Genomic DNA, 25,443 nt, shown 5'->3' on the forward strand with positions numbered 1-25,443 from the left:
ATGAACAGTAGTTCTTCAGTATTATTTAATTCTTAGACCATATTTAAATTTTCCTATTGTCCCCATAGGATTTTTTTGTTTTTGTTTTTTAAATTTATTTTGAAAACAGAGACAGAGAGAGGATGAGATTTTCCAGTTCCTGGATTATTTTCCTATCTGCAATAGCCAGGGTTGGGCCAAGCTAAAGATAGAAGCTCGGAATTCAATCTGGGTCTCCCACATAGGTGGCAGGGACCCAGGTACTTGAGCCATCACCTGCTGCCTCCTAGGGTTTACATCAACAGGAAGTTGAATTGGAAGCAGATTGGGGATTCAAAACCCAAGCACTCTGATATGGGATGGGAGTATCTCAAGTGTAACTGCTAGGCCAAATGCCTGTCCCTCCATAGGAACTTTTGCTGCGTAGATTGATAACTGTTGTTTCTTTCACACTCAGCAACCTAGTGCACAATTTGATCTGGGCAATGATAATTAAGATGAATTATTTTATAGATCTTATACATTGATTCAGTATTTAGTATTGTTAGTTATCCTAGACCACTAAGTAGTATTCCTCACTATAGAAATCTCAAACTCCCCATTTCCCATTGTATTTATCTTCTCACTTGAAAGGTTCCCATTCCTTGGTGCTTCACCATGGAAAGCAGCAAATAAAGCATTGACAGTGGTCATTCACACATGAAATGGATACTTTGCCTTCTTTTTCTTTTTAAAGAATTATTTATTTATTTGAAAGGCAGAGTTAGAGAGGCATAGGCAGAGAGAGAGAGAGAGGTCTTCCATCCACTGGTTCACGCCCCAAAATGGTTTCTTTTTCTTTTTCTTTTTCTTTTTTTTTTTTTTGACAGAGTGGACAGTGAGAGAGAGAGAGAGACAGAGAGAAAGGTCTTCCATGGGCCGGCGCCGCGGCTCACTAGGCTAATCCTCCGCCTTGCGGCGCCGGCACACCCGGTTCTAGTCCCGGTTGGGGCGCCGGATTCTGTCCCGGTTGCTCCTCTTCCAGGCCAGCTCTCTGCTGTGGCCCGGGAGTGCAGTGGAGGATGGCCCAAGTGCTTGGGCCCTGCACCCCATGGGAGACCAGGAGAAGCACCTGGCTCCTGCCATCGGATCAGTGCGGTGCGCCATTGGAGGGTGAACCAACGGCAAAGGAAGACCTTTCTCTCTGTCTCTCTCACTGTCCACTCTGCCTGTCAAAAAAAGAAAAAAAAAAAAAAAAAAAAAAAAAAAGAAAGGTCTTCCTTTTACCGTTGGTTCACCCTCCAATGGCCGCTGCGCTGTGGCCGGCGCACCGCACTGATCCGAAGGCAGGAGCCAGGTGCTTCTCCTGGTCTCCCATGGGGTGCAAGGCCCAAGCACTTGGGCCATCCTCCACTGCACTCCTGAGCCATAGCAGAGAGCTGGCCTGGAAGAGGGGTGACCGGGAAAGAATCCAGCGCCCCGACCGGGACTAGAACCCGGTGTGCCAGCGCCGCTAGGTGGAGGATTAGCCTATTGAGCTGCGGCGCCGGCCCCAAAATGGTTTCAATAGCTGGAGCTGGGACAATCTGAAGCCAGAAGCCTCTTCTGGGTCTCCCACACAGTTGCAGGGGCCCAAGCACTTGTGCCATCCTTCAGTGTTTTCCCAGGCCATGGCAGAGAGCTGGATCAGAAGAGGAGCAGCCAGTTCTCAAAACATGTGCCCATATGGGATGCTGGCACTGCAGGAGGCAGCTTTACTGCTACTCCACTATGCTGTCCCCTGCCTTTCTTGATGTAAATTCATAGATAATGTGATACAAGACAACCTTCTCAAATACTTTTAGCATTTTAGTTATCAGTAGAGAGTTTCAAGGTCTTTAATTCACCATATTCCTGGGAAAAGATTGATCATGTAATCTCTAAGAATATTAACAGTGTTTTTATTTTTTTAAGATTTATTTATTTATTTGAAAGAGTTACACACACAGAGACAGAAAGGTTTTCCAACTGTTAGTTCACTCCCCAGTTGGCTGCAACGGCCAGAGCTGTGCCAATCCGAAGCCAGGAGCCAGGAGTTTATTTTGGATCTCCCACGCAGGTGAAAGGGCCCAGTGACTTGGGCCATCTTTTACTGCTTTTCCAGGCCATAGCAGAGAGCTAATTGGAAGTGGAGCAGCCGGGACCTGAACAGGCGCCCATATGGGATGCTGGCACTGCAGAAGGCAGCTTTACCCACTATGCCACAGCACCGCCCCTGGCAGTGATTTTATACTTCTGTGTACAGACAGTTGTGAGTTTATCTCCCTCCAGGTTACAGTTGTATATTTTTTTGCTGTGTCTTTTTCCTTCATTTTACTGCTCTAACTATAGGTTCCTCCAGAAACTTACTCATGTTTTCAATCTAAAGGCCACCAAATGCCTGGCACATAGGAATGTTTGGTGGATTGCTCTGTCATCATGCAGCTTTTTTTTCCTAGTTGTAGACATTTAAGTATTTAGTTTTTAAATTTCCCAGCCAGTTCTTTTAAAGGAGAGGCCTGAAGTTCACATGTGGATTTGATTGATTCAGCATTGAGAGAATTAAGAGTATTTCACAGACACTCTTTTATTATTTCGTGTTTGAAATAAAGGCCAGGGCTCATCTTTCTATTCCTGTCATGAGCAGTAGCAGGATCATCTGCTCATCAGAAATGCAACAGGTGCATTCATTCTCTCATTTATTTCCTATTTGTCAGATTTAGATGTTGATTTGTGAAACTTTTTTTTTGAGCTTCCATACTTGTTAATCATTGCTGATAACACTCCTGAATAATTGTCTGGTGGCTATAACCCTTGTGTGTATTATCTCAGAAACAAAATCTCATATGCCGAGTTCATGGGGAACACAGCTATATTTCTGTTGCTGCCAACTCTTATGCTTAGAAAGATTGTCTTTGAGTTCTTTCTGAAATGGCAAATTGTATCTTTAAAAACTGAGATGTTTACAGAGTACTAATATCACACATACTAAGTGCCAGGAACTTGGCCCTGGCATTTTCTCAAACCTTGTCTCCCCTTGTATTGTAGAATGTAACTGGGGGTCCTAGGTCTCTTAAATTGTCATGAATATTAGATGGCCTACTTCTGTCTGCTGCCAGTGTCTGCTTACATCCACTGGTAACCTGCGTTAAGCACATCTCCATCACACTTTGGGGTCCCTCAAGTGGGACTGGCGATGTCCTTCTTGGTGTAAACCTGATTTGCTTTCATATGACATCGCACACCGGATGGAACTTTTTGGGCATGCCTTACTAATTTTGTTTCCCCTTCCCTGAAACAATGTCTGATACAAAAATAGGTACTTCATAAATGCTTGCTCAGGAAATGAATTGCCAAATACCCATCAAATTAGTAATAGAACCATGAGTCATAATTGTGTTTGATTTTTGACATTTATGTTATTAGTGAAGAAAAGGTTAATTTTCTTCCCCTAAGGTAGAAAATGAGTATTTAGTGAATGGTAAAAGCTTTGCTGCTCAGAATCTTTTTTTCCAAATAGCTGATTTTTAACTTTTACTAAAGTGTTGACAAAGTTTTTTTCCATATAAAATTTAGTTTTTTTCCTGATCATAAATGTAATACGTGATCATATAATGGAATTCCCTCTCAGCATTAAGGAGTGAGCAACTGATATATGCTGTAATATATCAGTGTCCTGTGCGGAACGGGCTGATTGCATAAGGGGCACAAAGTTACTATGTGTTTTGGGAGTAATGGAAATTGTATTTTGTTTTTGATAATGGTTACATGAGTGTATTATTTGTCAAAACTAAGACAGTGAATCTTCCAGTATAGAAAGATTGAAATTATGTACCAACGAACCTGACATGAAACATAAATTAACTTTTTTTTATGCCCATGTAGGTCACTACTTTTGTAAATGTTTCCTCCATACCCAAAAATATATATTGTATATTTGAAAGTTTCAGGGCCGGCGCCGTGGCTCACTTGGTTAATCCTCCGCCTGTGGTGCCGGCATCCCATATGGGCGCCGGGTTCTAGTCCCGGTCGCTCCTCTTCCAGTCCAGCTCTCTGCTGTGGCCCAGGAAGGCAGTGGAGGATGGCCCAGGTCCTTGGGCCCTGCACCCGCATGGGAGATCAGGAAGAAGCACCTGTCTCCTGGCTTCAGATCAGCGCAGTGTAGGCTGTAGCGGCCACTTGGCAGGGAATCAACAGAAGGAAGACCTTTCTCTCTGTCTCTCTCTCTCTCACTGTCTATAACTCTACCTGTCAAATAAAAAAAAAAGATTCATTAAAATTGTTAATTTTTTTTTGCCCAGAAAAATTTTGTTTAAGGTAGGCAAACTATACATTTCATAAATACAACTTTAGGAGCATAGTGATTCTTCCCACCATACTCACTCTCCTTGCCCCACCGTACTCCTACCCTACTTCCTCTTCCCTCTCCTATTCTGATTTTTTTTTTTGACAGGCAGAATTAGACAGTGAGAGAGAGAGAGACAGAGAGAAAGATCTTCCTTATTCCAGTGGTTCACCCCCCAAGTGGCCACTACAGCCGGCGCGTTGCAGCCTGCGTGCTGCGCCGATATGAAGCCAGGAGCCAGGTGCTTCCTCCTGGTCTCCCATGCGGGTGCAGGGCCCAAACACCTGGGCCATCCTCCACTGCTCTCCCAGGCCACAGCAGAGAGCTGGACTGGAAGAGGAGCGACCGGGACAGAATCCGGCGCCCCAACCGGGACTAGAACCCGAGGTGCCGGCGCCACAGGCGGAGGATTAGCCAGGTTCGCCACAGCACCGGCCAGGATTTCATTTTTTTTAACTGCTGTGTAGTATCTCATAGAGTACATATTCCATAATTTCTTTATCTGCTTGTCAATTGATGGACTTTTGGGTTGATTAAATGAGCTCTCAGTGCATCTAAAGGACCTAGAAAAACAACAACAAATCAAACCCAAAACTAATAGGAGGAAAGAAATAATTAAAATTAGAGAATAAACAAAATTGCAAACGAAAAAAATTACAAAAGATCAAAGAAACAAAGCATTGTTTTTTGAAAAACTAAAGAAAATTGACATACTGTTGGCCCAACTAACAAAGAAAAGCATCTGGGACTTGAACTGGTGCCCATGTGGGATGCTGGCACTGCAGGTGTCAGCTTTACCTGTTATGCCACAGCATGGCCCCCGGCATGCAGTTCTTGTCATTAATTTCTGATAATTCTTTTTATTTCTGTGATGTCTGTTGTTACATTTGCTTTTTTATCTCTAATTTTATTGGTTTGGGTTTCTTTTTTCTTTGTTAGTTGGGCCAATGGTATGTCAATTTTGTCCTTGAGATGCATTGATAGGTCATTTATTTGGTGACTTTCCAATTTCTTTCTTTCTTTTTTTTTTTTTTTTTAAAGATTTATTTATTTGAAAGTCAGAATTACACAGGCACATAAGGAGAGGCAAAGAAAGAGAGGTCTTCCATCCACTGGTTCATTCCCAGATGGCTGCAATGGCCGGAGCTACGCTGATGCAGAGTCAGGATCCAGAAGCTTCCTCTGGGTCTCCCACATGGGTGTAGGGGCCCAAAGACTTGAACCATCCTCCGTTGCCTTCCCAGGCCATAGCAGAGAGCTGGATCAGATGTGGAGCATCCAGGACATGAACCAGTGCCCATATGGGATGCTGGCACTGAAGGTGGTTGCTTTACTTGCTATGCCATAGCACCTGCGCTCCTGATTATTTCTTCTTTATTTATTTTTTGACAGGCAGAGTTAGATAGTGAGAGAGAGAGACAGAGAGAAAGATCTTCCTTTTCTGTTGGTTCACCCCCCAAATGGCCGCTTCGGTCGATGCACTGTGGCCGGTGCACTGCACTGATCTGAAGCCAGGAGACAGGTGCTTCCTCCTGGTCTCCCATGCGGGTGCAGGGCCCAAGCACCTGGGCCATCCTCCATTGCCTTCCCGGGCCACAGCAGAGAGCTGGACTGGAAGAGGAGCGACCGGGACAGAATCCGGCGCCCCAACCGGGACTAGAACCCAGGGTGCTGGTGCCACAGGTGGAGGATTAGCCAAGTGAGCCATGACGCTCACCCTCCTGATTATTTCTAAGTAATTCCACAGTCAATTTTTTTTTTTTTTTTTTGACAGGCAGAGTGGACAGTGAGAGAGAGAGACAGAGAGAAAGGTCTTCCTTTTTGCCGTTGGTTCACCCTCCAATGGCCGCCGCAGCCGGTGTGCTGCGGCCTGCGCACCGCGCTGATCTGATGGCAGGAGCCAGGAGCCAGGTGCTTTTCCTGGTCTCCCATGGGGTGCAGGGCCCAAGCACCTGGGCCATCCTCCACTGCACTCCCTGGCCACAGCAGAGGGCTGGCCTGGAAGAGGGGCAACCGGGACAGAATCCGGTGCCCCGACCGGGACTAGAACCCGGTGTGCCGGCGCCGCAAGGCGGAGGATTAGCCTAGTGAGCCGCGGCGCCGGCCGTACACAGTCAATTTTTTGAATTCTGTTACTGGCATTTCTTCAGATTCTAGTATTGAAGTGTTGTGTTCCTTTTGGGGGATCATGCTGTCTTCCTTACTCTTGTTTCTTGAATTTCTGCATTTATTTTTAGGCATTTATGGAGATACTTGGGATGGATTTTGTCTTTGAACTATGCCTCTGTGACTTAGTAGACTGTCTGTTCTTTCAGTGAATACAAGGAGGCATGTGCTGGGTGTGGCCATGGAGCTCTGTTCAGTGTTCCAGGGACTGGGCAGTGTCCTAGGTGATACCCATGTTGGGCATGGTAAATGTCCTTTTTTTTTTTTTTTTTTTTTTTTTTACCAGAGGAAAGTTTTGATCAGCTTCGTTGGCGCAGTCTCACATTCACTTCCTCTCCTACAAGGAGACCAATTCCTGACTGCCAGCTCTTGTTGGTGCAATATTCATCCACACTTCCACAAGAACCACACAAAGGATACATGCAGTCCTCGGTGTTAGTCTGGATCCCGTGGCAGTGACGCTTACCAGGGAATCAGGGAGCCACCCACAGTGACTGCCAAAAGATCCAGTCACACCCTGAGCCCTCCCACACAGTTACAGTGTTTTCACAGTCTCTGCACAAAAGGCTCCCACAGTCATGAGCTCCTAGCCCCCTGTTAGTTCTCCCACCCAGACTCAAATACCTCCTTTCTGCTTTTTGCTGGGTCCGCAGACACAAGCTGGCACAGCTGTTACGCATGTCCAAAACAGCGCCCGCCCTCTCTTAGCTAGTTACAGGATGCCGGTGCCGGCTGGTCGGGGAGAGAGAAACATGTCCCCTTTTGTTTCCTCTAGGTTGGCAGGTACACTGTCCCTCATAGGGCTCCGTGCTGGACTCACCCCAGGCTCCTCCTGTAGCTTTATTGTCAGTGGCTTGGGCTGCTGCAGTCTAATATTGCATCACCCTCCAAAGCTGGTGCCGAGGCTGTGGGCTGCTGGGGTCCTGAGAATTATGCACATCCACACCCTCCATGTAGGTCCACAGTGTCCTTCTGATCTGCATAGAGTTTCTTCTGCATTTTTCTTCCTGACTCTTCCCTTAGATTGCACTCGCCCCACTTTTTTTTTTTTAAATTGTCTTCCCCTAGGCTAGAGCAGTAAGCTCCCTCTGTATTCCTCCATATTTGAATCCTCTGAATTTGTGTATTGTATTCTCTTCTCCTGTGTCATTTTTACTGTATCAGAAATATTTGTGATTAAAAATTTGTTGTGACAGTCTCCAGTAAAAAAGTATGAAGCAATGAAATCTTTAAGTTCTACCATTGAGATGATACTATTAAGGTTTTAAATCTTTTACTTTTGTAAATATGTGATCACATATATAATATCTATATAATATGTGGTTATCACATGTATAAATTGAATTCCCATTATTATTTATAAGCTAATTTGAAATAATTGGCTGGGAAAATACCTGATATGCTTATAATTCTCTGCCTTCTCAATGGAAAGCCAAGACACTCTGGCAAAAAGATCTCTGTGAGTGAGATCCCAGTGGAAAGAACAGGTCTTCAAAGAGGGAGGTGCCTTTCTCTGAAGGGAGGAGAGAACCTCCACTTTGACTATGACCGTGTCTAAACAACATAAGAGTCGGAGAACTCAAGGGGCTTCCATAGCCTTGGAAACTCATAACTGGTGCATAGGGAGATTACTGATGCCATAAACAGGAGTGTCAATTGGTAAAGTCAACAACAGGAGTCACTGTGCACTTACTCCTCATGTAGGATCTCTGTCCTTAACGTGCTGTACACTGAGGCTTAATGCTATAACGAGTACTCAAACAGTATATTTCACTTTGTGTTTCTATGGGGGTGCAAACGACTGAAATCTTTACTTAATGTACACTAAACTGATCTTCTGTAAAAAAAAAAAAAAAAAAAAAAGAAATTATCAATTCCCAACTTGACTCTCACTGGGATTAAACATGAATGACAATAGGTCTGATCTGATTTCATCATCATTTAAAAAAAATCATCTATTATTTTTCACTTTATGTTTCTGTGTGGGAGCAAACTGTTGAAATCCTTACTTAAGGTATACTAAGCTGATCTTCTGTATATTAAGATAATCGAAAATGAATCTTGATGTGAATGGAAGGGGAGAGGGAATGGGAAAGGGGAGGGTTGTGGGTGGGAGGGATGGTATGGGGGGGGAAGCCATTGTAACCCATGAGTCGTACTTTGGAAATTTATATTCATTAAATAAAAGATAAAAAAAAAAAAAGCAACTTCCATAAAAAAAAAAAAAAATTCTCTGCCTTCTCAAACACACTTGACAGAATATATCCAATCAAAAAGCCTTGGAACAAGTATCTAGAATACCAAATATTGTGTATTATGCTGTAGTAAATTATCAATGGCTCTTAAATGACTAGGACTACATCTTTGATTCTGATTCTCTTGTCTACTTTTTGTTTGCTTTTTAAAGATAACCTTTTCTTTTTCAGGATCTAACATAGCTTTGTTCATTGTGGTCTGCTTAAAAAATTGTTTTTTCTATTCCTTTTAACTTCTGATTTGATTTTGACAGAAATTACATGGTGAACCTTGTATTTGAAGTAAGAATAAATAGTACTTAAAGGTTCTTTTTGTATAAAACAAAAATTTATTATTTCCATGTACTTGAAAAGCATAGTTACAGACACACACACACACACACACATGAAGAGAGAGAGAGAGATCTGTTTTATGGTTCACTCCTCAAGTTCCAACATAGCCAGGCTGAAACCGGGGGCTCAGAATTCTATCTGGGTTTCCTGTGTGGGTGACAGAGGCTCAAGTGCTTGAGCCATCATACTGTCTCCCAGGATGCAATAACAGAAAGGTAAATTGGAAGTGGAGTAGCCGGGACTTGAACTGGCCCTCCAATATGTGATAAAGATGTCCTAAGTAGCAATTTAATCCACTGTACCACTGTATCCACCCCATTAATTCTTTAGCAGATTCTTTGGCCTTGGAACTTAATGTTGACTTCTTTTTTTTTTTTATTTTTGATAGGCAGAGTGGACAGTGAGAGAGAGAGACAGAGAGAGAAAGGTCTTCCTTTGCCGTTGGTTCACCCTCCAATGGCCGCCGCTGCAGCCGGCGCACCGCGCTGATCCGATGGCAGGAGCCAGGAGCCAGGTGCTTTTCCTGGTCTCCCATGGGGTGCAAGGCCCAAGCACCTGGGCCATCCTCCACTGCACTCCCTGGCCATAGCAGAGAGCTGGCCTGGAAGAGGGGCAACAGGGACAGAATCCGGTGCCCCGACCGGGACTAGAACCCGGTGTGCCGGCGCCGCAAGGTGGAGGATTAGCCTATTGAGCCACGGCACCGGCTTAATGTTGACTTCTTGGAGGCCCTTTTACCATCTGACTTTTACCTTGCTGAGCTATATTATAGATGATGATATTTATAGATAACCAAGCTTTTGTTTTCAGTTTTTTAAATATTTATTTGTTTGCAAGAGAGACAAATACATACATACATACAGAGAGAGAGAGAGAGAGAGAGAGATCTTCCAACCTCTGCACATAGCCACAACGGCTAAGGCTGGGCTAGTCTAAGCCAGTAGCCAGTAGCTCCATCTGGTTTTTCTATATAAGTGGAGGGGCCTAAGGATTTAGGCCATCGTCCGCGGCTCTTTCAGACCCTTTAGCAGGAGCAGGATCAGAAGTGGAATAGCTGGGACTTGAACCAGTGCTCCGATACATTCCAGTTAGCAGCACTTTGTCATAAAGCTGGCCTTGATCATTGACTTTTGGGTAGTGAATAAAGTTAGGGCATTTGAATGAGGTGGGGTGGGTGGGTTAGAGTGAACTTTAAAAAACAATTTCTGTTTTCATTTTTCAATTGGTTCACTTCCCAAATATCCACCAATAGCTGGATCAGAGCTAGGCAAAAACCAGGAGCCTGGTATACATACCACCTGGGTCTCCCAGGTAGTTGACAGGGATCCAGGTACTCGAGATGTCACCTGCTGCCTCCCAGGGTGCAGTACCAGGAACCTGGATCAGGAGGGGAGGAGCTAGGACCCAAAACAGGCACTCCTCTATGGGATACAGGTCTTCCAAGCAGCAACTTAACTGCTGCAGCAAGTGCCTGTCCCAGAGTGCAAGTTCTTAAACTTGGTAAAGTTGACTAATTTCATAAAGAAACTCATTTTTTGGTCAGGTAGCATCAGTAGCAGTTTATATGTGCTTTTTTTTAATATATGTCTTTATTTTATTTTATTTTTTGCTAGGCAAAGAGAGAGAGAGTTATAGACAGTGAGAGAGAGACAGAGAGAAAGGTCTTCCTTCCGTTGGTTCACTCCCCTAATGGCCACCACTGCTGGTGCTGTGCTGATCCGAAGCCAGGAGCTGGATACTTCCTCCCGGTCTCCCATGCGGGAGCAGGGACCCAAGTACCTGGGCTATCCTCCACTGCCCTCCTGGGCCACAGCAGAGGGCTGGACTGGAAGAGGAGCAAGTGGGACTAGAACCCTGGGTGCCGGCGCCATAGGCGGAGGATTAGCCAAGTGAGCCACGGCGCAGGCCCATGTGCTTTTAAAACTCACTGGACTGGCTGCTAGATTTTCTTGGCTTTCTTTGTTCTCTTTCAGGTTCTACAGAGTGGGTATCCCAGCCTTGCAGCAGTAACTGGTCACCTGCTTGACATTTATCTTCAGCTTACTGGAGAGAAACATCCCTCTCGGAATGACAGTGATCTAGGATGTCATCTGGCATCTGAGGAAGCTTCAGAAGCCCGAAGAGAAAACACAAGGCCAGTCCTTGAGGGAAGAGAATTGTCTCTCAGGTACTGAGCTAATTACTTTTTTGAGTTGATATTTTAAAAACTGCAGCTAGAAACTATTGGTTTGAGAATTAAACTTCTGAGTTTCTTGATGGTTTTTGATTCCTTTTTTCAGATCTAGTTACTTATTGGGAAAACTTGGTAAAAGAAATATTATTTTTAGCTTTAAAAATAACTTAAAGACAAACACGAATATTTATTAATGTAATTCATTCAGTAGATGTTCTTTCTTGACATATGGCATCTTTTTATTTATTTGAAAAGCAGAGTAAGAGAGATTGATTGATATAATTGATTGGAAGCTATCTTCCACCTACTACTTCATTTCCTAAAAGGCTGCAGTGGCTGCAGGCCAAAGTAGGATCTGGGAACTCCAGTGAGGTCTTCCTCATGGACAGCACGGGCCTCCATACCTGGGCCATCATTTGCTGCCTTCCGAGGAGTATTAGCAGGGAGCTGGATTGGAAATGGAGCAGCCAGCATTCAAACAGGTGCTTGTATGGGATGCTGATGTCATAGGCGGTAACTTAACCCACTGCCTCACCACGCTGGCTGTGACATACGGAGTCTTAAATAAGCCTTCTTGTCTTTTGCTCTAAAGTTCTATGCCTTTGCTCTCAGTTCTCAATGATTGGCTTGCCCTTTGACAAGAGAGAATGAATGGGCTGTTCCCTGCATTTTGATCTGAGTTCATTGCTTCCCTCTTTGCTGCTACTTTGTCTGGCATGGATGGACAGAAGTGAGTGATAGATCATTTCCTGATAGGAGTAAGGACCGGGAACCCCACTTAGCTTCTCCTCTAACATTTTTTATCTTCACATTGCCAGAAGAAAGAGATATAGAGTTGCTGTACACGTCAGGGAGGCAAAGTCTTTGACCTAAGTAAGATCTTATATTTCTTAACCTTTATTTTTTTTTCAGGGATCTACTAAATTGGTGTAATAGAATTGCCCATAGCTTTGACAGTTCATCATCTTCAGCATCATTAAATATTTTTCAAGAGGTAAGATACATTCTTTTGGCTGGCGCCGCGGCTCACTAGACTAATCCTCCGCCTGTGGCACCGGCACCCCGTGTTATAGTCCTGGTTGGGGACCCGGTTCTGTCTCAGTTGCTTCTCTTCCAGTCCAGCTCTCTGCTGTGGCCTGGGAGTGCAGTGGAGGATGGCCCAGGTGCTTGTGCCCTGCACCTGCATGGGAGAACAGGAGGAAGCACCTGGCTCCTCGCTTTGGATCGGCGCAGTGCACTGGCCGTAGCCCCCATTTGAGTGGTGAACCAACAGAAGGAAGACCTTTCTCTCTCTCTCTCTCTCTCTCACTAACACTGCCTATGAAAAAAAAAAATACAGTCTTTCTGCTTGTTATCTCCTTGTTCTATAAGACTGTTGGTTTCTGTCTCTTGATAGTTTAGATTTTTTCTTTTGTCTAGTCTTGTTTATTATCCTTAACTAGCTAAAGTGAATGTACATTGCCTTAAAACTGATGGAGTATGATAAAAGTTTTGTGGTTTTTAACATAAATTATTGCTAATTTCAGAAGAACTATAGTTTGAGATCAGGGTACAACAGGTATTGAAAATGAAGGTAAAATGAAAAGAAAAGCTCCCAGGTAACACTACAGCAAAGTTATGAAATAATAAAGTGTTTCTGATTTGTGTAGCATCTAGGCTTATGTTTGTCTTAGTTTGGTTAGTAAAGTTGTATTTGTGGGATTCCTCCAACTTCACCTCACTTGGGCTTTTATCTTTAATCCAGAGAAATGAGTGCTAGTTACAAAGCATAACCTTGGGGGACCAGTGCTGTGGCATAGCGAGTAAGGCTGCAGTCTGCAGTGACAGCATCCCGTATGGGTGCTGGTTTGAGTCCCGGCTGCTCCACTTTCGATCCAGCTCTCTGCTATGGCCTGGGAAAGCAGTAGAAGATAGCCCAAGGACTTGGGCCCCTGCACCCACATGGGAGACCCGGAGGAGGCTTTGGATCGGTGCAGCCGTGGCCGTTGTGATCCTCTAGGGAATGAACCAGTGGACAGAAGACCTCTATGTCTCTGTCTCTTTGTCTCTCTTTCTCTCTCTGCCTCTGCCTCTCTAATTCTACCTTTCAAATGAATAAATAAATCTTTAAAAACAAAGCAAAAACAAACAAAAAGCATAACCTTGGAGGGAAAATATGTTTTGTGTGAGGGAATACTGAATTACACCTCGGCCACATTCAGTAGGAACAAAAGAGATTTATTCCTGCCTAAGGTACTATTGCCTAACATCTGTGGGTCTTAATAGCATTGACATTTTTGGGTTTTCAACGTGCTCTGGTTTCTGTCAGCTGGGATTGAGGAGAGTATAGTGACCCGGTTTGGTTTGTGGCATCTCTTTGTATTTAGTCAGGGACCTCCAGTAAAAAGCTAGCTCATTTGGAGTTCACACCTTCACTTAGCTGCACCCTGAAAGGCTGTATGGCCGTCTTTATTTCTCTCCTCCATTCTGTAGTCAGCTCTCCTTCTCAGTCTCATACATTGCTCATCTTTCTCAGAATACATTGTACTTTTCTGATAAAATTGAGGCATTGGTATGGTTCTTATCTTTATTCACTGTTTTAAAATGCTGTGTGTTTATTGAGATAAACTCTACATACTCTTAAATTCACTTTTTTAAAGTGTGTACTTCATGTTTTTTTTGTTTATTTTAATATTTATTTATTTATTTGAAAGGCAGAGTTGCAGAGAGGAGACAGAGTTCTTCCATCTGATGGTTCACTCCCCAGTTGGCTGCAGCTGCTGGAGCTGTACTAATCCAAAGCCAGGAGCAAGGAGCTGATTCCAGGTCTCCCATGCGGGTGCAGTGGCCCAAAGACTTGGGCCATCTTTTACTGCTTTCCCAGGCCAAAGCAGGAAGCTGGATTGGAAGTGGAGTGACTGGGACTCGAACTGGTGCCCATATGGGCTGTTGGCACTGCAGGCAGTGGCTTTACCCACTATACCACAGCGCCAGCCCCAAGTGCTTCATGTTCTGTTTTAAAATTATATACAGAATTAGGCCACCATCACCACTGTGTGTTGTAGAATGTTTTTATCACCCTAGTGAGAAATCCCATACCCCTTAGCTGGCATTGCAATTTCCCTTCCCCTGTAGCCCCTGGGACAGGCTGGTCTACCTCTTTGTAAATTTTCTGGTTCTGGCCATTTCATATTAATGGATTCAGACAGCCTCTTTTTTTAAGATTTGTTTATTTGAAAGTCAGAGTTACACATAGAGAAAAGGAGAAGCAGAGAGAGAAAGGTCTTCCGTCCGCTGGTTCACTCCCCAATTGGCCGCAATGGCTAGAGCTGCATCAGTCCGGAGCCAGGAGCTTCTTCCCTGTCTCCCACATAGGTGCAGGGGCCCAAGGACTTGGGCCATTTTCTACTGCTTTCCCAGGCCATAGTGGAGAGCTAGATCAGAAGTGGAGCAGCTGTGACTTGAACTGGGGCCCATATGGGATTTTGGCTTGGTAGGCAGCAGCTTTACCCAATAAGCCAATGCGCAGGTCCCAGCATGTAGCCTCTTGTATCTCTCTGCTTCATTCAGCATATTTTCATGGTTAACCTATATTGTAGTGTCAATCAGTGCATCCATCATTTTAAGGCTAAATGATACTTCATTATGCTGTTACACCACATGATTTTTGTTTCTTTGTGGACATTTGGCTATTATGAATAATATTGCTATGCACATTCATGTACAAATATTAATACATATATATAATATAGTAAATATTGTTGAAAGTGGGATAATATGTTAAAGCAGATAATGAAATAACATTCCTTGGGGGCCAGCATAGTAGGCTAAGCCTCTGCTTGCAGCGCTGGCATTCCATACAGGTGCCAGTTCTAGTACTGGCTACTCTTCTTCCGATCCAGCTCTCTGCTTATGACCCAGTTGCTGTGGCCTCTGAATCCACTTGGGAGACCTGAAGCTCCTGGCCCCTAGCTTTGGCCTGGCCCAACCATGGCTGTTGCGGCCATTTGGAGAGTGAACCAGTGGATGGAAGATCCTTCTCTCTCTCTCTCTCTCTACCTCTCCTTCTCTGTAACTCAATAGTAAATTCTTCTTGGTTGTTGGCATTTTTGTCTCTCCGTTGGGATAAAGTCCTGCGTTAAGGGTGGATTTTTCATTTGTACTCCCTTCAGTCATGCAGAAATGTTTCTGCTGGATTTTATGTTCCTTCTGCAGTCAGGATAGCGATAACTTTGTGATTAATGTATTACTTTAAAATTCATTTGGCATTTACCTTGTTTATTTTAATAGGCTCTGGACTGTTTCACAGCAATGCTTTCTGAGCATTCAAACAAACTGAAAATGGCGGAAATTATCGGAAGCAAATTGAATATTTCTAAGAAAAAGGTAAGTAGTGCTGCATTTACTATTGAAAGGAAGCTGAGATATTTAGCTTACTGTGTCTGCTCCATACCTTAAAAAACTTTTGCAGTGTTGACTCCTATAAATGTGAATAGCTGTCTGTCAAGGAAATAAAATTTGCAATATCCTCTAGGTACAGCATGTGTTCCACATTTTTACAGTGAGCTTCTCTGTGCCCTATCGCATTCTTTGCATTATAGACTAAGGACTAAAACTGTGTCTGTAGTGTACATTTGTTTTTCCTCTTATTTTACTAATACTTTTCAAACCTGAAGAACATTGAAAAGACTAGTTAGTACTGGGCAGGTGTTGTACTGCAGCAGATGAACCAACCTCTTTGGACATCTGCATCCCATATTAGTGTTTTTTCAAGTCCCAGGTACTCTGCTCTGGTCCCAGTTTGCTGCTAGTGCATTGTAGGAGATAGCAAATGATGGCTTACATGCTTGAGCCCTGCCACCTACATGGGAGACCCAGATGGAGTTTAGGGCTCCTGGCTTTGTCCTGCTGCAACCCTGGTTATTATGGGCATCTAGGGAGTGAAACAGCAGATTGGAGATCTTTCTCTCTCTTCTGTTTATAAATAAACGTTAAAATAAAAAAGGAATGGGGTCAGGCATTACGGTGCAGCAGGTTAAGCTTCTACATGGGACACTTGCATCATGCGTTCATGATGCCAGTTCAAATCCTAGCTAGTCCACTTCCTATCCAGCTTTCTGATAATGTGCTAGGAAGGCAGTGGATAAGATTACCCAAGTACTTGGGTTCTTGCCACCACACGAGAGACCTGAATGGAGTTTCTGGCTTGTGGCTTTGGCCTGGCTTGCTCTATTCTGGCTGTTTCAGACATTTGGGGAGTGAACCAGCAGTTGAAAGATTGAGCTCTCTCTGTCTGTCTTCTCTCTGCCTCTCCTTCTTTTTCTGTCACTTTTCAAATAAATAAATGAAACAGCTTTAAAAATGCTTTAAATGATCATTTAAAAAGGGATAATATCAATGAATACCTGCACATTCATTGTTTAGACTACTTAGTTAATTGCTGATGTTATTAATATGTTTCCATTCTTGTTTTTAATGAAAGTGTGCATATTTGGACAAAAGGACTTTTTTCTTTTTAAAATGTATTTATTTATTTGAAAGGCAAAGTGATAGAGGGAAAGACAGAAAGAGGGAGTGAGCAAGCAAGATTCCATATAGTGGTTCACTCCCAAATGGCTGCAGTAGCCAGGCCTGAGCCATGTTGAAGCCAAGAGCTAGGAACTCCATCTTTGTGTCTCCTACATGCGTGGCAGGGACCCAAGCACTTGAAGCATCTTCCATTGCCTTCCCATGTACATTAGCAGGGAGCTGGATTGGAAATAAAGCAGCCAGAACTTGAACCAGCACTCTAGTGTAGGAGTTGGAAGCTGTGGATTAACCTGTTGCCAAAGTCAGAAGAGGGCTTTGTAGCAGTTGGTTTGGTAGGACTGCTGGTAGAGAAATATCTAGGTCTCATCTTGAGATGGATATCTGGTATTTTTACAGGAATTATGATTCTAAAAACTGTTTATCAAGAAATCCAGTAGTATAGGCATTTTGTAGGCTTCTGAAATTGTAAGGATAGTTTGAACTGCAAGTAATAGAATGTCTTTCTTAAAGGGACTTAATAGCTGTATTAATCATAATAGGCTAGAGGCATGAAACCACTGTGATTGGATTCAACTGATGAATATGTATCACCTCTTTGAGGAGGGGCACACCTTCCTAGAGCATTTTGCCCTTTATATGCCTGCCCTGAACCCAAAGTCTGGCTTCTTTGGATTAGTGACCAAGAAAAGAGCAGAAGGCTGTTTGGGAGACACACAGGGATGTCTGTCACAGCTCCTCTGTCTGTTTTGACTATGATAGAGTATTATTTCTTGCATTATGTTAGAAATTTAAAGCAGACTGAAGCATAGTTTAATAACTTTGGGGGCCTGCATTGTGGCATAGTGGGTTAAGGCCCCAACCTGCAGCACATATGGGCACTGGTTCACGTCCTGGCTGTTCCACTTCCGATCCTGCTCTCTGCTATGGTGTGGGAAAGCAGCAGAGGGTGGACCAAGTCCTTGGGCCCCTGCACCCATGTGGGAGACCCAGAAGATGCTCCTGACTCCTGGCTTCAGATCAGCTTGGCTCCAGCTGTTGCTGCTATTTAGGGAATGAACCAGAGAATGGAAGACCTCTCTCTGTCTCTACTTTTCCCTGTAACTCTTTCAAATGGATAAAATTAATCTTTAAGAAAGAAAAAAGAAAAATTACTTTGGAGTTCTTACCTGTTGGAAGTAGAGCCTCACTCTATTCGGGTATGTCAGTTTGTTCCCTTTAGATTAGATAAAGGGGGCTGGCGCTATGGCCTACTGGGTAAGGCTGTTGCTTGCAGTGCCGGCATCCCATATGGGTGCCTGTTAGAATCGCGGCTGCTCCACTTCCAATCCAGCTCTCTGCTATGGCCTGGGAAAGCAGTAGAAGCACCCACGTGGGAGACCAGGAAGAAGCTCATGACTCCTGACTTTGGATCAGCTCAGCTTCGGCTGTTGTGTCCATTTGGGGAGTGAACCAGTGGATGGAGGACCCCTCTCTGTCTTTACCTCTTTCTGTAATAACTCTTTCAAATTAATAAAATAAATCTTAAAAAAAAATTAACATACCTAGTTGAGTGGTAGAGCAGTTAAGACACCACGTGGGAATTCTGCATCCTGTGTCAGCATACTTACATTTGAGTACCAACTCTGGTTTGTTTGGTTTTTTTTTTTTTTTTTTTTTTGACAGGCAGAGCTAGGCAGTGAGAGAATAAGTCAGAGAAAAAAATCTTCCTTTTTTTCCATTGGTTCACCCCCAAAGTGGCCACTACAGCCAGCACACTGCAGCCGGCGTGCTGCGCCGATCTGAACCCAGGAGCCAGGTGCCTCCTCCTGGTCTCCTGTGCAGGTGCAGGGCCCAAGCACCTGGGCCATCCTCCACTGCCTTCCTGGGCCACAGCAGAGAGCTGAACTGGAAGAGGGGCAACCGGGACAGAATCCGGCGCCCCGACTGGGAATAGAACCTGGGGTGCCGGCGCCACAGGTGGAGGATTAGCCAAGTGAGCTACGGCGCCGGCCGCCAACTCTGCTTCTGATTCCAGCTTCCTACTTTTTTTTTTTTTTTTTTTTAATTTTTTGACAGGCAGAGTGTACAGTGAGAGAGAGAGACAGAGAGAAAGGTCTTCCTTTGCCGTTGGTTCACCCTTATCATCACGCTGATCTGATGGAGGAGGATTAGCCTAGTGAGCCGCGGCGCCGGCCCCCAGCTTCCTACTAATATACAGCCTGGGAGGCAGCGGTAATGGATTAAGTTCTTGTCCCTATCACCTTGTGGGAGACATGGATTGTATTCCAGGTTATTGGATTCAGCCCAGCACAAGCCCAGCTATTCTGTATATTTGGGGGAGTGAATCAGCAGAGGGAAGATCTTTTTTTTACTTCTGATTGTCTCTGTTTCTCAAATAAAAGCAAAACAAAATGCTGAGGTTGGCTTGCCTATCTTGGCAGAGCTAGTGCTTCTTTGTATAGGGCTAAGGAGAGGGGCACAGTGAGGAATATGCAGATTTTTGCTGACGTAAAATCTTTCCTTCCCATAGGCTGAATTCTTCTGTCAGCTTTATAAACCAGAAATTGTGATCAATGAGCTAGATGTGCAAGTGGGTCGAGTACAGCTTCCACGGAAACGAAGTGAGGCTGTTCATTTACAGAGGTAAGGTTCTAAGCAAATGTGCACACTGGAAGGTCCAGCCCAGCCTTTTGTCTTTGAGCAAAGCATGGCTGAACTATCATCTTTCTGTGTGTTGCATAGTAAGAGGCAGTGTTTTCTGCAGGTATGTTCTTTGAAACTAAATGTTAATGGGTGAAGGAGGCAATGAAGACCGTTAGTGACTTGGGCCTAGCAAGGATGCATTGATGATTTATTCACTGTCATGTATTTAGTGAAGCAAGCCTTTGTGGGAGGTGAGGCCAAGTCTGTTAATTCTGAGATCTAGATAATGTTTATTTAATACTATATGACTGGTATGCTAAGTTGCTTTGCATTTGCTTTTTCATGGAGTGGTTATAATCATCTCATAAACTAGTATCTTGATGAATTAGGGCGGCCAGAACACATGATCATAAACTGTTAGCTTTAAGCAACACACGTTATTTCCTCACAGTCCTGGAGAAATCTCTGAGAGTTCTAGAGAAGAATGCTTTCTAGACTCTGGCTGGTTTCTCGAGGCTCCCAGCTCCCGGAGGCCATGGTGCTCCTTGGCTTCTAACTATATCATGATAATCTTGGTTATCAACTAACTTTCTGCCTTGTTTCTGTATGCAGCTCTCCCTCCTAAGACACCATCCAATTTTTTTTTTCCACGATTTATTTATCGGGCCTAGTGCTGTGACGTAGCAGGTAAAGCTGTTTTTGCAGTGTCAACATCCCATAAGGGTACCAGTTCAAATCCAGCTGTTCCACTTCTGATCCAGCTCTCTGCTATGGCTTGGGAAAGCAGTGGAAAATGACCCAAGTGCTTGGACCACTGCACTGGCATGGGAGACCTGGAAGAAGTTCCTGGCTCCTGGCTTCGGATTGAATTAGCTCTGACTAATTTGGTCATTTGCGAATGATCTAGTGAATGGAAGACCCCCCCTCCCCCTTTGCCTCTGCTTTGCTGTAACTCTGCCTTTCTTATCAATTAAATATTTTTTAAAGATTAGAGAGAGGGAGAGACAGATTTTTCCATTTGCTGGTTCACTTCCCAAATGGCCGCAACGGCCAGAGTTGGTCCAATCCAGATGAGGAGCTTCACCTGGGTCTCTCATGTGGGTACAGGGACTCAAGGACTTGGGCCATCTTCCACTGCTTTCTCAGGTGCATTACCAGGGAGCTGGCTCAGAAGTGGAGCAACTGGACTCAAACTGTCGCCATTGTGGGATGCTGACACTACAGGCGGCAGCTTTACCTGCTACACCAGCCCCTATCCCGTTTAATTCCAAGAATCTGTGTTCTAAGGCAGGCGCCGCGGCTCACTAGGCTAATCCTCTGCCTTGCGACACTGGCACACCGAGTTCTAGTCCTGGTTGGGGCGCCGGAGTCTGTCCCAGTCGCCCCTCTTCCAACCCAGCTCTCTGCTTTGGCCAGGGAGTGCAGTGGAGGATGGCCCAAGTACCTGGGCCCTGCACCCCATGGGAGACCTGGCTCCTGCCATCAGATCAGCGCAGTACGCCGGCCGCAGCGCGCCGGCTGCGGCGGCCATTGGAGGGTGAACCAACAGCAAAGGAAGACCTTTCTCTCTGTCTCTCTCTCTCACTGTCCACTCTGCCTGTCAAAAAAAATAAAATAAATAAATAAATAAAAATAAAAATAAAATAAAAAATAAAGAATCTGTGTTCTAGCATGAAGACAATTACTCTGGGCTGTTTTGTTTTTCTTGCTTGTTGAATCTGGAAAATCTGGTTTTTAAGTTCTTTTCCCTTTCCAGGGAGAGGCTTACATTTGCTGCGACCCGACCATCGTGTGTTCTCATTGAGCAGCTTGCAGTGTGTGTCAGCAAAGGAGAGCCTGTGTTGTTGGTGGGAGAGACCGGGACTGGCAAGACCTCAGCTGTTCAGTACTTGGCTCACATTACAGGTAACTGCCCCTAGACATTTCACACTTGCTTTTTTAAAAAATGAAATCCAAAGAATCCAGGGTTTAAGAAGTAGTACCATTTTATGTTTGATCTTTTTCATTGGAAATAATTATCATTAACAATAATTAATACATTCTATATTTCATTTCTAATCTGTACATTGAATACATAGGATGGAGCTTCAGAAAGTTTGTGAGAAAATGGAATTTAAACGATATTTATTTTGGTGAAAAAAATGAAATCATGTGTAGTTTTTTCATTATATATATTTCCCATTAACCTTGTGAAGATCCCTTGTGTGTATATAGATTTTATTTTGTTTCCAAATGTGATTATATATTCTTTTTTAGAAAGTCTATCATTTGATAATTTTTTAAATATTTATTTTTTAAGATTTATTTATTTGAAAGGCAGAGTTACAGAGAGCCTGAGAGAGACAGAGAGAGAGAGAGTCTTCCATCTGTTGGTTCACTCTCCAGATGGCTGCAATTGCTGGAGCTGCACAGATCTGAAGCCAGGAGCCAGGAGCTTTTTCTGGGTCTTCAACACAGGTGCAGGGGCCCAAGGACCTGGGCCAGCTTCTGCTGCTTTTGCAGGCTATAGCAGAGAGCTGGATTGGAAGTGGAGCAGCCAGGACTTGAACCAGTGCCCATATGGGATGCCAGCACTGCAGGTGGCGACTTTACCTGCTACACCACATCATCTGCCTCTATTTTCATTTCTGAGAGTTACAGAGAGGCAGAGAGAGAGGTCTTCTATCTGCTGGCTCACTCCTCAAAAGGCTGCTACAGCCAGAGCTGGGCCGATCAGGAACCAGGAGCTTGTTCTGGGTCTCCCGCACAGGTTCAGGGGCCCAAGGACTTTGGCCATCTACTGTTTTCCCAGATCGTGGCAGAGGACTAGATTGGAAGTAGAGCAGTCACTACTTGAATCAGCACCCATATGGGATGCTGGCACTGCAGGCAGCATCTTTACCTGCTGCACCACAGTACCATCCTCTGGGTTATATTTTCCATACATTGCGAATTAGACACCTCTAACAGAATGCCTCACTCCTTTTAACAACTGAATAATATTAGACACTGTGGCTATTTACTCCGAATTTCCAAGTGTTGACTTGCTGATAGATGTTTTTCTTGTTTTCTGTTTCCTAATGCTCATGCAATAATGCCACAGTGAATCTTCTTTTATGTGTGTAGATCTCTGGGTCATGTGAAACACATGAATATTTAGGCTTCCTGACAATGAAATGAGAGAAATCAGAAGAAACGCTTCAAAAATTTGCTCTGTGCTGTGTCCCCACATCCTTAAGGAGCACACTGGAAATTGTCAGTCTCTCAATGTTTGCAGTAACTGTGGCCCTTTCTGTTTTAAAGGACACCATTTGAGGGTTGTCAATATGAATCAACAAAGTGACACTGCAGACTTACTTGGAGGGTAAGTGTAGTTTAGTATTTTTTCCTTATTATTTTATGTTTATTGCTTGAGGTAACAAAGTACGGTTTTTTCATAATTCCCAAAACTAGCCTTGGAAAAATGTTCAAAAATTTGTACCCCTCTCCCCAAACAAGTAGGGAAGTTTTTGAATCTTTTGTGTATGTAGATGTTCCTATTCATTTTTTTAAAAGATTTATTTATTTATTTATTTATTTGAAAGGCAGAGAGAGACAGACAGACAGACAGACAGACACATCTTCCAGCCTCTGGTTCACTCCCCAAATAGCCACAACAGCTGGGGCTGGGCTTGTCCAAAGCCAGGAGTCAGGAGCTTCTTCTGGGTCTCCCACATGGTTGCAGGGGCCCAAGCATTTGGACCATCTTCCACTGCTTTCCCATACTGAAGCAGAGAACCAGATTGGAAGAGAAGCAGCTGGCACTAGAACCAGCCCCCATATGGGATGATGGCACTGCAGGCAGAAGCTTAACGTTCTATGCCACAGCGCCGGGCCCGAGTGAGATCTTCTATCTGCTGGTTCACTCCCCAAGTGGCCACAATGGCTGGAGCTGGGCAGATCAGAATCTAGGAACCAGAAGCTTCTTTGGATTTCCTCATGGATGCAGGGGCCCAAGCACTTGCGCCATCTTCTGCTGCTTTTCCAGGCGTATTAGCAGGGAGCTGTTTTAGAAGTGAAAGAGCTTGGTCCTGAACCCGTGGCCATATGGGATGCCAGCATCACAGGCTGTGGCTTTACTCACTATGCCATGGTGATGGCTTCCTTTTAGTGTTTTTGAAGGTATTATTTTCATGAACAATTTTAGTTTGTGCTGAAGGCTCAAACACTGGTGAACTCTATAGGCATATCTGATATTGAGCTGTACTGGGAACTTTGAGCTACTGCTTTAAAAAATCCTGAAATGTATAAAATAGTAGAATTTATTTTCTTTTATGCTCTGTAGGGATTTTGCCAGAAAGTTCTTGCTTTTTCTGTTTCCTTCAGGACTGTGTTGTTTGGTGGTAGCAGTGTTTTTTTTTGGGGGGGGGGGCACTGTCTCTTTTTGGCAGCTTCCTTTCTGTGCTTTTCCATTTCTTATTCATTGTTATTATGCGCTACACCTACACTTTTTTTCATTAGTTATGTACTAATTAAAGTTTTTTTTTTTTTTTTTTTTTGACAGGCAGAGTGGACAGTGAGAGAGAGAGAGACAGAGAGAAAGGTCTTCCTTTGCCGTTGGTTCACCCTCCAATGGCCGCCGCGGCCAGCGCGATGCGGCCGGCGCACCGCGCTGATCCGATGGCAGGAGCCAGGAGCCAGGTGCTTTTCCTGGTCTCCCATGGGGTGCAGGGCCCAAGCACCTGGGCCATCCTCCACTGCACTCCCGGGCCACAGCAGAGGGCTGGCCTGGAAGAGGGGCAACCGGGACAGAATCCAGCGCCCCGACCGGGACTAGAACCCGGTGTGCCGGCGCCGCTAGGCGGAGGATTAGCCTAGTGAGCCGCGGCGCCGGCCTAATTAAAGTTTTAATATTTGTCTTTTTTAAAGACTGATTTATTTATTTAAGAGGTAGAGAGAAAGAGGGAGGTCTTCCATCCCCTGGTTCACTCCCTAAATGGCCGTAACAGCTAGAGCTGGGTTGATCTGGAGCCAGGAACCAGGAGATTCTTCTGCGTCTCCCAAAGCACTTGAGCCATCCTGCACTGCTTTAACAGGCCATTAGCAGTGAGCTGGATTGGAAGTGGAGCAGCCAGACCTTCAGCTGGTCTCCATATGGAATGCTGATGCTGCAGGTGGAGGCTTAATATTACGCCATAGTGCTGGCCCCTAATCTGTCTTAAAATCCATTACCTGCAACCTATCTCTCTTACTTCATTCTGCCCTTAGAAGTTGTTTTTTCCCTGATGATCTTACTATCTTCTTTTTATTTTGATTTTGTTAATTGATGTTCAATCTCCTTATTCATTGAGGTATTTGGTAAAAGTTAATGCTAACACAAATAGCATTAATCTTGTGCTAACTGAAGATTGACTGGGTCCATCTCTTTGCCAAAGGATTTTTAGTATTATATCAGGACTGCAAATTCTTTTAAGTAATAGTGAGTACACAGCAGCCCTAACACAACAAGATTGGAATAAAAATGAGATTAACAATCTTGTGGGTGTTTGGCACAGCAGGTAAGTCCGCTGCTTGGGTTTCTTGCATCCTATATTAGAGTGCCTGGGTTTGAGTCTGGGCTTCACTTGCAGTTCCACATTTCTGCTAATGAGTATCTTGTGAGGCATAGTCCATGGCCCAAGTATTTGGGTCCCTGCCATCCATGTGGGACACCTTGACTGAGTTCCAGGATCCTAGCTTTGGCCTAGGCCAGCCCCTGCTGTTGTAGGTATTTTTCTCTGTCTCTCTGCCTTTCAAATAAAATGAAAGTAAGTACACAAATGAAAAAATATGATTAACAAGAATTTTTTTTGATGCCAACTTGTTGAACCAAATATATTCATTTTTCATTATTAATAGGTCAGAATCAGTTATTCAACAACAATGTTACATAGTAATTTTTAATTTTTGTATGGTTGGAAATATGCTTTGTTTTTTGTACTCTAGAATTACTAGAAAGTGATATATCAAATCTTTTAAAAAGCGTCATATTTTAGATGTATCAGTGACTCACTCCTTTGTTGGAGAACCATTGTGTGTGAGATGGGAAGACCAAATAGTTTAATAAA

At 44.1% G+C, this 25,443-nt stretch overlaps 1 protein-coding gene across 3 annotated transcripts in view; it reads left to right on the top strand.

The window, feature by feature from the left end:
* MDN1 (midasin AAA ATPase 1) overlaps positions 1-25,443 on the top strand; it is a 180,205-nt gene that overhangs the window by 29,978 nt on the left and 124,784 nt on the right. For all 3 annotated transcript variants that reach the window (XR_016233853.1, XM_008263214.5, XM_089332900.1), the window contains 6 exons: positions 11,049-11,242; positions 12,161-12,242; positions 15,518-15,613; positions 19,266-19,378; positions 21,135-21,283; positions 22,661-22,721. Coding sequence is in view for 2 of the 3 variants with exons in the window: in XM_008263214.5 (XP_008261436.3) it covers positions 11,049-11,242; positions 12,161-12,242; positions 15,518-15,613; positions 19,266-19,378; positions 21,135-21,283; positions 22,661-22,721 (695 nt within the window). In the remaining variant the exon portion in view is untranslated. The remainder of the gene's footprint in view (positions 1-11,048; positions 11,243-12,160; positions 12,243-15,517; positions 15,614-19,265; positions 19,379-21,134; positions 21,284-22,660; positions 22,722-25,443) is intronic.

Source organism: Oryctolagus cuniculus, chromosome 5 (genome assembly GCF_051225735.1).
Source record: "Oryctolagus cuniculus isolate XC-2025 breed Fujian yellow rabbit chromosome 5, ASM5122573v1, whole genome shotgun sequence".
NCBI lineage: Eukaryota > Metazoa > Chordata > Mammalia > Lagomorpha > Leporidae > Oryctolagus > Oryctolagus cuniculus.